The sequence below is a fragment of the Sphaerodactylus townsendi genome, linkage group LG09 (assembly GCF_021028975.2).
Source record: "Sphaerodactylus townsendi isolate TG3544 linkage group LG09, MPM_Stown_v2.3, whole genome shotgun sequence".
Lineage (NCBI taxonomy): Eukaryota > Metazoa > Chordata > Lepidosauria > Squamata > Sphaerodactylidae > Sphaerodactylus > Sphaerodactylus townsendi.
The window spans coordinates 82,765,374-82,778,886 of record NC_059433.1 but is presented as its reverse complement, the minus strand read 5'-3'; the positions used below and the strand labels follow the sequence as shown (position 1 = coordinate 82,778,886).

The window sequence follows — 13,513 nt, the reverse complement described above, 5'->3', positions numbered from 1 at the left end:
GGGGCATAAGATCATCTATGAAAAAAATAAAGAATCGGAATATTTTCCTGAAAAATTATTGTTTTGGAAAATTTTCCACCACACAACACTGTATATCACTTTTCTATTAAAGCAGCTCATGCCCCCATCAGTAAGTCAAGGAACAGTAAAATATCAAGGAAGGTGTATTCACATGGCCCTGCCCTGGCCCAGGAAGAAAATGGAAAACCACCTCTGAACATCTCTTGCCTTGGAAAATGTACTGGGTTGCCGCAAGTCGACTGCAACTCTTTATATTTCACACACACAGATGCACATGAAGATCAATCCTCACTGGGAAATGTCACCTTACAATTTTCTTTAAAAAGGGAACCAGATGGGTTTGGGTCCCCTATAGAGGTACCAACTTGAGAAATTCCAGGAGATTTTGGGGGGGATCTTGGGAAAAAGAGGAAAGATAGCATGCATATGAAGCCACAGATTCCAGCGGGGTGAAGTGGTTAAGAGTAGGTGGCCTCTAATCTGGAGAATAAGGTTTGATTTCCCACTCTCCACATGACCAGTGGACTCTGATTTGTTTCTGTTGTGGGACCTTAAGCTAATCACAGTTCTCACAGAACTCTCTCATCCCCACCTACCTCACAAGGTGTCTGTGATTGGGGGAAGAAAGGAAGGCATTTATAAGCATCTTAGAGAAAAGGTGTGGTATAAATCCAAACTATTACTCCTACTCCTCTCCAAAGCAGTCATATTTTCCAGGGGAACTGACCTCTGCAGTCTGAAGATCAGCAGAAATTCCTGGAGATTTCCAGGTTCCAACTAGAAGTTGGTAATTCTAGATCCTTTGCAGGCTGTGTGTGCCCCTGCTCTCAGTCCATCGAGTTCCCTTCCCCCCCTCCACCCCAAGACCCTGACACAGGGAATAATTTCTAATACCATAAAAGCAGAATCCAAAATCTGCAAAAAATGTTTTATACCATGGCCAATAAAGAGTTCATCTCTGTTATGGTGAAAGCTGGCTTTGAGGATACAAATGCTGGTAAAAAAATGTAAATGCCGTCAAAACAATTATTGTGATGGATTCACTCATTCTATCATACCCCAATCAAATCCTCAGCTAACAGTTAATGTTGCTTTGGGCAGAGATTAGTTTCCTTCTACTAGCAGAAAACACTTTAGGCAGCCGTAGAGATAAAATTACATGACACTGTAAGAGGAGGAAAGAGAAACAATCCTGCAAATTTGAGATGCCTAGAATCAACAGCTAGCGGAGAAAATTAGTTTTGAAATGCAAAATTTTTTAGATTTCTGGAGCTGCTGCATTTGGCCGTACGGCATTTCGCAGCGTTATGCTTGGCACGAGTTGCGCTTTGAAAATCCATGTCAACATTTTCTGACAGATGTACGTTCTAGCACTTCTTTGGTGCAAGGGGACGGGGGGCATTCCAGAAACAAAACCGCTGAAGATTCTTACTTTTAAAAATCAACTTATCTAAGCACTTCCTCCCTCCCCCACCCCCAAATACGCATGACAATCAGTAGGGATTTTAAATCTAGCCAGGCATTTTTAAAATAGAGTAAACATGGTCAGAGCAAAAGACAAAAATTTAAAAAGTTCAGAGTCAGACAGAGTATCCAACATCAATCATGATGAGTTTAATAATAGCACAGAACATGAAGGGTCTGGACCTCTCCTCTCCAGGGAGACCTGCTTGTCCTCTTCTGTTGCCATCTTCCACCAGCAAGGAAAGATTTTGTTGTTTTGTTTGGCATTCCCTCCGTGATCCCACCCTCCTGCTGAATATTTCAATTGCTGTTTTTGTATGTGTATTTTAACTTTGTTTTTAATTGTTTTAGTGATGTATTCTGGTTTGTTTTAAACAGTTTTACAGGCACCTTTTATATTATTTATTTTTTAATTTGTTAGCTGCCTCAGTGGCTCTGATGAATGCAGAAAGGCAGGCTATACATTTTGTATGCAAGTAAATAAATAAATGTCTATCGAAAGCTGCTCTAACAAGTGGGGAGGGAGAATAGTTCTGCATTCTGCATAAGTTGCACACAGGTTGTCGCTGATGCCCGCCCCCACAAATAAGCAAGACAAACTCAAGCACTGGCTATTTTGCCTTACTTTTCAATCAAAGAATTATCTAGATTGGGAGAGTGCACAATCTTCCTTTTCATTTTCAGTTTGATTTCGTTTTTAAAAAATGTCACTAGCTTGTTCTCCGCCAAGTTTTTATAATTATTATTGGTTGCTTTTACTCTCTTCCTCTTCTCACCATTCCCTACACAGCAAAGCTGAGGATGCTACAACAGAGGCCTGTGGACCAGTTAAAAAATCCCTTCCTGCACCATTGTCTGCCTTCAGCACTCTGAAGCTCTCTGCCTGGGGTGCACCATAAACAATGTTCAGGGTCCTGGTGGGTTTTCCGGGCTGTGTGTTCCTTGTTCCGGGCTGTGTGTTCCTTGTTCTTGTTCCTAATGTTTCCCTTGCGTCTGTGGCTGGCATCTTCTCTTCAGAGGTGTATCACAGAGAGAAGTATTCAGGGTGATGGGCGAGACAGATTTATTTTTTGCCTGTCAATCTGGAAGAGGTGGCCTTCAGTTTCAAAAGGCCTGACCAAGTCTGTTAATGAAAGGACCCTTTGGAGATTATTAATTTCATGGAGTTGCTATAAGTCAGAACGTAACACACAAGATAGCACCTAACACACACACCCCTGTACTAGTCTCTTCTTGAGTTGACCAGCAGTAGCCCAAGCTCCAATTCCAACCTAGGCTGGGACAATAGTTAGCAAACAATTCACCCGTTTTTTTCCCCTCCCTCAAATCTCTGTAATCTCTAAAACAGACAGCTGCATACCAGAATAACAACAGAAATACAAATATGAAGCCCTACATTAATTAAAATGGGTTTGTTTAAAATTAGGGATGTGCCTTTAAGACATTAACTAATCAAGATCAGTATCAAACATACTGACAAACACCTACCTGATTTCATTCTAGATAGAGTTGTTAACTTGGAGCAATCTTATTGAATTGAAAAGGGACAGTTGTCAGAGGCACTCTATATTTAGAACATAGGTGTCAAACTCACGCCCCTCCAGATGTTATGGACATCATCCTGGCAGGGGATGATGGGAACTGTAGTCCATAACATCTGGAGGGGCACGAGTTTGACACCTGTGATTTAGAATTATTTAGGATGGTTGAATGAAGCTACCACTGGACAACTGGGGAGGGCCCACAGCTCAGCTGCAGAGCAGCTGCTTTAAATGCAGAAAGCTTCAGATTCAATCTCCAGTATCTCCACTTAAAATGATCAGGAGGCAGATGTGTGAAATGCCTCCAACTCAGAGGCCTATTCTGCGCATGTAGAATAATGCATTTTCAATCAACTTTCACAATTGTTTGCAAGTGTATTTTGCTATTTCACACAGCAAAATCCAGTTGCAAAGTGCACTGAAAGTGGATTGAAAATGCATTATTCTGCATGTGCAGAAAAGGCCAGGTACTGGACAGCTATTGCCTGTCAGAGTAGAAAGCAGATCTTCATGGTCTGAGGCAGTTTTATTTATTAAAATATTAAAACCTTCTAAACTGTATGACACCGAGAAGTAGGGGAGAGAAGAGGTCAGACTGATGGAAAACCATAGCATAATGCTCTTTGGGGGGATGTATCGGGAGAAATAGTCCCATAGGCACATTGGCCCCAGACGGTTTAGGGTTTTGAAGGTACTTTCATGCATGGCCAAGTGGTGGTGGTGATGAAAAACAGGAACTATTATCAGGAATCCTACTCACAGCTCTCTGGCTGCAGAACCTGTGCATTTTACTATCTGAACTCCCACAAAAAGAGCCATTGGGTTGGGTTTTTTTTTTTGGCTGATCTACAACTCTACCACTGAACTCAGAAGTTACCCATCTAGCAGGGGATGATGGCATAAGGAGTCAATCACTTCCTGGCTCAACTATCACTTTGTTTCCTGATCCGCAGCCCGGAGTCTTGGATCTTTCCAAACAAGCTCCAGTAAATCAAACCAATGCCCCACAAATTACATGATGGTAAATCACCCTGAAATCAATGGGATTTATTTCTACCTAATGTGTACAGGTATGGAGGAGGGGTGAGGTTTGCAAATCTTTACCATAAGGACAGCACCACATGCCTTTAATTAAGATATTTTTCCAAGCTCCCCTCCCAATTCCTTAGTAGTAGTATTATTATAATGCTATGCTATCTTGCACCAATATTTGGATATACCTTTCCAAAAAACGTATTTCCACAAACATGAGCAAGTGATAACAAAAAACAGCCCAGAGAATAAACCCCGATCTTGCAGAGGCGGTGGGGGTGATTGTTAAAATGGAAAGAGTTTCTGACATCACAATTAAAGCACACAGAGCTTAGGCCAAGATTCCAAAGTGCTTCACAAATGAAATATAGGAACGATACCCTGGGATCATTTTCATCTCTCAGCCGCAAGCAGCCACATGGTAAATATTAGGCAGTGTGCAGCAACACGTGAGAACATAAAGTGAGGAATATCACCATCAAACAGATACTGCAAGTTTAGTGAAAACAGGCAATATAAGAATTACATATCTATGAACTTGTGCAGAATATACAAGCTAGTGTTCATTGTCGTGGCCTCTGTGCAGTCCCGTGTGGGGACTGGGTTCATGCAGGCCAGCCACTGAGTATTTTAATTAGCTTTAAAAGAGCTTTAGCCATATAAAAAGTGCTCCCCTCCCCCAGTCACACTCGTGGCCATTACCTCTGCATGCAGAGTCAATGATTCATGGATCCTACACTGTGATCCCCCCCCCCTTTTCACAGTTGGTTTTCTTTTTTCCTGACAAGGTAGCCCTAACACGACACCTTGAGCATTTACCTCAAGTGGGGTCTCAGTTTCACCTCTCACATGGTGTAGTGTTTCTTAGGGAACCCTCAGTCTTGTGTAGAGAGAGCAATGCGCTCGGGAAGTCTTGCGAAGACAGGGCAATGTACTCCCTGGATGTACACAGGCCACTCTCTCAAATTATGTTGACGGCACTAAGTCCTTTAGGAAGGGCTTTGCAACGTCTGTTTCAGAGGTCCCAAGAAGTGGTCCATTGTAGTTATCCCCACCTTATCTCATTAGGTAACATCTGCTATTAAATTGGCTGCCACAAGGCTAAGGTTCCTGGCCCAACTGCCATCAGGGCATGTTCTACCTAGGCCCCAGTTGCTTCAACAGCTTCAACTCACATGTGGATCTTAATTACACCTGTAAAGCAGTGATGTAGTCCATGCCATTGACTTTATCAAGCACGACGCAGTGGATGTTGATGCTATGGCTGATACAATTGTGGGTCAACCTTGATTGCAATCTTTGGTTCCCTGCCAGCTCCACACATGCCTCTACTTGCCATTCTCCCACATGCCATGACAATGCAAAACAGTGTTGGTTACCTGTAAAGTTGGTTCATCTAGTGGTCCTCTGTGCAGTCACATGTCCCTCCCACCTTCCCTGCTGTAGGCTGTCATCTAGCAAAAGTGGTGGCTTACAGTAGTGGTAAAGAGAGAACCGGAGGGACAGTGCACCCCTCCTCCGGTCATGTGACCCTGTTCGGGAAAAGCAGCAAGCCCAGGAGTGTGGCTGGGGGAGGGGAGCACTTGCTATACGGCTAAAGTTCTTATAAAGCTAACTAAAATACTCCACAGCAGGCCTGCATGAACACATTCCTCACATGAAACTGCACAGAGACCACTAGATGAATAGTTACAGGTAAGCAACACTGTTCTTCCTTTTTGAGGAGTTTTAACAACTCCACAAGACCTACAAATGCAACATTTTATCTGAAAAACAAAAGTTTTTATGCACCTCACTGCTATGTTTTGTGGATGTGCTGAGTTCCACTTCACAGCAATGCCACTGTAATTATGTATGACTCCTATGACTCCAAAGCCAAGTTTGGCTCAATGTGGAACCAAATATGGCTAATCTTTTAAGAAACACAAAATATTTAAGATAAGGAAGTTTCAAGAGGGTAGTTGTGTCGGTCTGCAGGTAAAAGAGCTAGATTCAAGTCCAGTAGCACCCTAGAGACTAACAAGATTTTTGGGGTATAATCTTTTGTCAAACCCAATCTAGGTAACTTTGATTCATAAAACCTGATATTCCAAAAATCTTACCTTAAATTTAGGTATAGTGGAAGGGGACATGGAATGCTAGAAAAGGGCTTCTCAAAAAATCTTTACTGAAAGAGAAATGACAGTGGCAAATAGTTGCCAATAATCTAATAATTAAGCCAGCAAATAGCACAAACATGAAAAGAAATATGCATGTCAAAATCATTCTGATACACATGTAGATCTGCAAAGCAATATGAAAAGACCACAGATGTGCACACTGCTGGTATTTTCCAGCTAAGCAAGAGATCTCATAAAGCAGAATGTTATCCTTTACTAGGATGGCAATTAAAAAACAAACACAAGGACAAACATAGAATCACAACTAGGAGATAAAGCTACATCACAAATTCTTAACACAGAACTGCACAACTCTCTATGAGAAATGGCTAGGATTCAGCACTGCAAACAGAAATATAAATGGACTTGGCACAGTTCCTCTAGCACAGGATTTTGTGTAACACCAAGAACTTTCCTTCTTATCTGTGAAAGTGCCCGGAAATTGGTTCTAGATCTTGCTCAAGAAACTCAAGGGGAGTAACAATAAGTATTGGGTTACTAGAAGAGGTTTCTCTAGTCTTGTCAAAGGCTTTCACGGCCGGAATCACTTGGGTGCTGTGTGGTTTCCGGGCTGTATGGCCGTGTTCTAGCAGCATTGTTCTGCTAGAACAATTGTGCTGCTAGAACACGGCCATACAGCCCGGAAACCACACAGCACCCAAGTTTCTCTAGTCTTTTTGCTTGTGTTTCTACTCAAGTGCTTTCGCACAAGTGGACATTTTATGCTGGAACCATAAAGAAGGGTATTGCAAAGAGATAGTTAAGGTATAGTGCCCATGGAGCACAACAGAGAACAGGTGTGTCCATTAACAGTTCACTGCTTCTTTTCCAACAGCCACAGGAGAGCTTTGCTTCACAGCACTTCACAGGAAGACAATGGGCAAATGTATTAAGCAACACATTCCATAGAAGATAACCAGTGATTCCTTCAGGAAAGACAACTTGCAATGACACAGCGTTACCAAAGGAAGCATTACTGTTATGTTCTCCATAGCATACTGTAGACTCAAAAAAACAGAAAGCAGATAAAACTCACTTGAACATCTGTTCATATCTGGGGCCCGGAGACCATAGTATCCTGGAGGGCAGGAATTCAAGCATTCGCCATACTGCCTCATTCCTTCTCTTCTAAGGGAGAAGAACAACTTATGTTGACACCGGATGCATCCGTTGTCTTTGGAGCAAGATAGGCAACCTTTGCAGATGGGATTTGGTCCATAGTTAGCTGTAATTTTCAAAGAAAAGAGATAGATTACTAATAAAAACCAAGAAGGACCACAGAATTCCCCCCTTAAAAAACAGTGTTAGAGAAATCTTGTGTAGAAACAAGAGTGAGATGGGAAATTTGCTTTGGAAGGGAAGTTCCATTTCTTTATTACCATGTGGTACGATTTAGCTAGCTAAGATTATTAATAAAATGCCTGATATTAAATACAGCTGGAGATCAAAACAAAATTAGCCACAGTTCTGCTAAATGAATCCAGTGAACTACATTTTAACGATAGTATAAATATTAATGTATCCCTTCTGCCAGCAACAGAAGACAAATGGGTTCAAATGGGTGAAATGTCTTTATTTTGTCAAAAGCTCCCCTGTTATATATTCGACCATTTATTAATTGCAACATGTGCACTGGAAGGGAGCAATCTTTCTATCTGAAAAAAAAACCATAATATGATTTTAAGACATTTTCTTCTAAAAAAATTAAGTTTACACCTGTGCATATTATTTCAGGAACTTGCAATCTCCCCAATAGCAAACAGGCAAGTCACATGCAACCGCTGAGAATGGAAAAGAGCAGACAGAGATTTGAAGCTCATTCCCTAGTACAGTTGTGACACAAATAAAACATTTTTTAAAAGAAATTAATTAACATCCTAATTTTCCTCCTCACAGCTAACGACATTAAAAATACAACAAACCAGCCTACAATGCAGAAACAGTACAGCTCAATATAGTTTTTAAACATTACATTTTATATGAGCCCTATTGGGAAGGGCACGATATAAATTTAATAAATAAATAAATATCACTTTATTTACAGCCAACCAAATTCTTCCACAGCCTGAATAAAGAGCAGTCCCCCTCAATCATCTGAAAAGGGCAACCTCCCGAAATTCATATACATATCCTATTACAGAAACAATTAACAAAACAAAAAAAATCAAGATTACTGAAATAATATTGAAGTATAATGCAGTATATTCACTACAGTATTACACAGTTTTTCCTTGTGGGTCTCCAGAGCTAAACTATGTACACTGGACTTCACAACAGGAGCTCCAGACAAATTATTTGGCTTTAAAAATGCAGCCATTGATTGGGGGGGAGGGGAGAGAGATCAGGGCCTAAATGGGCTTTTCCCCAGTTGGGTTCGGGCGGGTTAAAAAAATGGCATGATACAGGTATCAGTTGTATTCTATGCTAGGATTTGGAGCAGCCTGGAGAAGTTATTTTGATCAGAGAAACAGCATAGGTAGAGTTATTCCCCTTCAAACCAATTATTCAAACCTGGTTCCTCCAGATTAGAGTACACCTGCTCTTAACCACTATGCCACTGCTGCTCCCTCAAAGGACAAAACATCACATCTGGCATTCCTGTCACAAAGCTTTAACATCAGGTGTAGCTTGATGTATAAATGCAAGAATGTGATCATGTGTGGTGTAACAGAATGTTAGGCTAGGAAGATCTGGGTAAGTGTCCCCTTCTGAATCCAGTGAGCCCAGAATGGTAACTGAGGACCACACTATGATGACCAAACATTTTCTCTCAGCTGAACTGACCGCATGGTGTTGTCTTGAGGATAAAACTATGCAGGCCACCCTAAGCTCCTTGGATAGAAAGCCAGGTAAAGGCATAATTGTGTGAGACTGACAACTAACACGACTGTAAAACGAATAATCTGAGGGATGTCAAGTAATATTTTTAAATCTCTGAAAAGTAACAGCACAGTTACTGGAGAACTGTGTAACCTGATGTTAGATAAGTGTCAGGAATCAGTAATTTCTAAGTCTTTATTTGCACAGTTTCTGTCCTTATTCATCAGTCGTATTTAACACAGGCTTTCATTTTCTACTGACCTATGTTTATACCGTGAATTTATCTTCTTAAATAAAAAAGGTTAAAGATTTCCATCCAAAGTTAAAGATTTCTGGGAACTACCAAGAGGTTGTTACATACAAGTGGCAGCTTACTGTAGTCTACAAATAGCTTTGCCTTTATGATACTAAACAAACAAACAAAAATCCAGCTTGATCCCAAAATACTGCAATAGAATTCAGTCCTATTGACAGACTGAGCCAGTTCTTACGCTGGTTTTTGAATGAGCAAAACTGCCAAAAGTTTTATTACTTTTGTGTCACTTGAGGAGTCACTTGTTGACACAACTATTTAAAAAAAAAAAAAGGAAAAGAAATGAGGCCTCAATGTATCACAATAATCCTTTACGGATAGCTCCTTGGACCAAGCAGAAGAGTTTGTGGAACAGGTCAGCGGGATAGCTCTTGGCCTGTCTTCCTCCCCACGACAAGTAGCCTGCTATTCATCCCTAAGAGCCTCACAGGAAAAGCGTAGCGCTGGACAGCATGTTGCAGCAACAAAGAAGAATCAAGTTAAAGTGCTTCTGGAAGTGATTTTACTCAATTCCCCTCACTGCTGCTGCGCTCCGTGCTGTGAGGTGTTTTGCCAGTGAAGGACTTGTCAGACAAAAGCTGTGGGATAAATGACAAGCTGCCTGAGGTACACGAACCGCTCTGCCAACTCCTTCCATAAACTATTCCACTGGACCGAGTCGACGTTCTTTTGGATATGGCAAGCTCCCCACTTTACACTTTGGTATTGATTTATACAAGTGGCTGAGGGAGGATTAAACTGGGCTGCTGATAAATTCCCGCAAAGCAGAAGGTTTCAAGTGCAACCCAGGCAGCACTACAGCCCATCCTCTAGCCCTGCTTATCTCCCTTCTTCTGTCAACTAGAGATGCCAAACTGTCAACTTTGGGTTGGGAAATCACTGCAGATTTGAGGTAGAGCCTGGAAAAGTCCGGGTATAATGCCATGGCGTCTGCCCCCAAAGCAATTATTTTCTGCAGGGGTACTGAGATATGTAACCTAGAGATCAATTGTAATTCTGGGATCTCTCCAGGTCCCACACCTGCAGGTTGGCAACCTACTGTCAGTGCACTTAACATTTTGCCCCCTCTCCCACTGTTGAGTCCCAATGCACATGGCTATTAGTCCACACTTGTCCCATGATCCCCACAAGAAACTTTCTCAGGATCAGAAAAGGCAGCTGGGTGAAAGTGGAAGACGAGAAAAGATCTGTGACTCATGAGTCCACGGACAGAGGGATCCAGCCCAAAGGACTGTATACATATTATTATGAAACAATTACCATGGGAAAAATGACTGCTGTGTGGGTGAAACCAGGAAAATTCAGGCTTTGCCACTCACACAATAGCCACCTGGTCTTTGCTGATATCTTTCTCACAGCTGGAGAAAAGACAGGAAACCCCTGGGAGGTACGCAAATGCACCACAGTGTTGTGCAGAAGTCAGGGGGAACACTTCCCAACAACATTGAACTCAAGGCAAATAACCCCACTGAAAACACCCCATAAGTATATATTGGTATTGTTTACATGATCACAACTCCTTTTTAAGTTATCTCAGCTGTCTAAACAAACTACCTATACACATGGATGTTTTCATACATTTGTTAAGGAAAAGGCTGAGGCAATCTTAGTCCATTTTCTACTAATATTAGCTTTTCAAAAAATATGAAAATTTTATTCAAATTTTATTTATAACTTCTTTCATTCAATTTTTTCCACACCATGTGGAAAAAAAGACTTCTTGAGAAAATCTAAAGAGAATTTTCCCCCCAAGTTAATAGTTTGGCTTTTATCTCACCATGACCCACCCTCCCCCATATCCATTTTGAAATATTTCAGTGTCATTTTTACTGTCAACAGTAGCAATGAATAGTAAATGGGAGTGGGGGGGGGGAATCCTGTCCAATTTATCCTACCTGCTTATGTTCCTGCAATTTAGATAAGGAAGCTTTTATATAAGTACTATGATGGACTCTAGAGTAGTAAGGGACAGTAGTAAAGGACAGGGAATCAGTTGCAGAAGTATACTCAAAGACTAGTTGTCAATGGTATTGCATCTGAATGGAGGGAGATGACCAGTGAGGTGCCACAGAGCCTGGTACTTTTCAATATTTTTATGCAGGGTCTGGATGAGGGAGGTGGAGGGACTACTCATTACATTTGCACATGACACCAAATTGGGAGGAGCGGCAAACACACCAGAAGGTAAGAGACAAAAGGGGTCAACCCCCTAATGTTGTGTTTCTTTCTTGTTAACAATGGCTCACTTTTTGTTAAGGACATAACGAAAAAGTAGGATTTCAACCCCTACATGGGGTGAACAGCAGGAAACACTTCTCTGCAGGCATGTCAGAAGATATTGCGAGCAGGGAAAGAGGTTATCTACGACCCCAAAGGCCTGACCTGGATGACTTACGTCTGATCATCTCATCTATGCAGAGGCAGGCAATGGCAATGGCAAACCACCTCTGCCTCTTGCCTTGAAAACCACTTTGAGACAGCTGCAACTTGACTTTACACCACAAATTTCCAGATTCCCCCATTTTTGTAGATAGGCAGCTGTTTGGTCCCAGTTAAGAAGCACTGTTCAAACCAAATGTTGTCACCGTCATCTCACCTAGTCATGCTACTTAAATTCTTTAGCTGAAGATAGCAGAACTTAAGCCTCACACCTAATACATGGAAATTGGGATGCCTCAACAAGTGATGGTCCATGCCCAAAAGGATTTCAGAAACTGTTTGGATTGAGGGGAAGATAAGCAACTCATTTCTCTCATTTTAGATATTACTGGGGAAGAACAGGATATGACTTAAATACCAGGAAATGTTTGGTCAGGAAGACACTCCAGGCAGCATGTTTTTGAAGAAGATTACTATACTTCTTGGGTGGCTACAATGACTTGGTCATAAGGTTTGTGCCTTTTAACATCAGAGACATAATATAATCACTCAGAAATGCACCGGCTGTCATTACATTTAATTTAATTGCCTGCACATGCATACTGAGACATCGAAAGATACACTTGCAACTCTATCCTAGTTGGCAGAACCTATAACTATTGGTTGTTGAATCTCTTTATTCCCCACACCACCGCTTTTTTTTACCACATACTCTGCTGACTACAGAACACTTCATTCTGTGCACGGTTGCTGTGAACTTGTGTTTCATATATTGAAAACTTAATTTGTTTTTTTGTCAGTCTTTTAATATCTAAAATATTTCAGCTTGCTGCTCTGGACTAACATTAGTCTCCTAGGCAGGTGAATAAACAGAGATTTAATTTTTCCCCCTTTGATGGCTTGTTTATTTTGTCTTTTATTGTAAGTTTTAACTTTTTCCAAGCCCCGAAATCTGCAGGGATCCAACCACACGGGATTCCAACACAAACACAGGCCTAAACCCAGATCCACCCAAACAGCCAAAGATGAAAAAAAACAAGTGTTTCAAGCATTAAAAAAAAGGGGGGGAGAGACTAATGCTTAAAGAAATGGAGCAGCATATAAAGGAAACCTGGTAACAGAAATTGAGGTCAGATACCGTTAATCATAATAATGAACGAGAGGGCTGGGCGGGGGGTGGGGATCCCAGACAGTTCAAACATGATTTCATAGGCACCTTGCTTATCCCAGTTTAAGCTGATAAAAAGACAGCAGAAGGAACAGGAAAGTTCTGAGGATCTCTGCCTGTGCTGTTATTTGTACTTCAGCTCTTCCACCATTCCCAGTCCAGTTTGCAAACTCATCACTGCCAATGCAAAAGTTCAGTACAACTTTTTGCAAACTTCCAACACTACAAAAATAATTGAGTCTATAAGTATCTGAACCCCCTCTACTTTGTACAACCAGGAGAACTGTCATCTCTGCAACGATCCTATACATCTTTTCTTCGGGTATTTACTCCCTTATCAGTTCACTTGGGGGTAGTGGCCTCAATAGACCACATCTCAAATATCCAAAATGCTTTGTGTTGCCTTACTGTAAAGGTAACAAAGGCCAATGATGACCATATTGCACTGCTTAAGTTTGATGCGAGGCAATACAGTTTACTCTAGCATCAACCATCACTTGAATGCTTGGCAGTACAAAATGGTGGAGCCTGGTGGAGCACTCTTCCTCCAGCTGTCCAGACCCCTCTTGGGATCTTGAGTGGCAATTCCGCGGGGCCTGTAGGAACTGAGTTGTTC

At 41.5% G+C, this 13,513-nt stretch overlaps 1 protein-coding gene across 4 annotated transcripts in view; it reads right to left on the bottom strand.

Annotated features, from left to right (window-relative positions):
• RSPO2 (R-spondin 2) overlaps positions 1 to 13,513 on the bottom strand; it is a 126,129-nt gene that overhangs the window by 51,331 nt on the left and 61,285 nt on the right. For all 4 annotated transcript variants that reach the window (XM_048508315.1, XM_048508314.1, XM_048508316.1 and 1 more), the window contains exon 3: positions 7,254 to 7,442. In XM_048508315.1, coding sequence (XP_048364272.1) covers positions 7,254 to 7,442 — 189 coding nt within the window. The remainder of the gene's footprint in view (positions 1 to 7,253; positions 7,443 to 13,513) is intronic.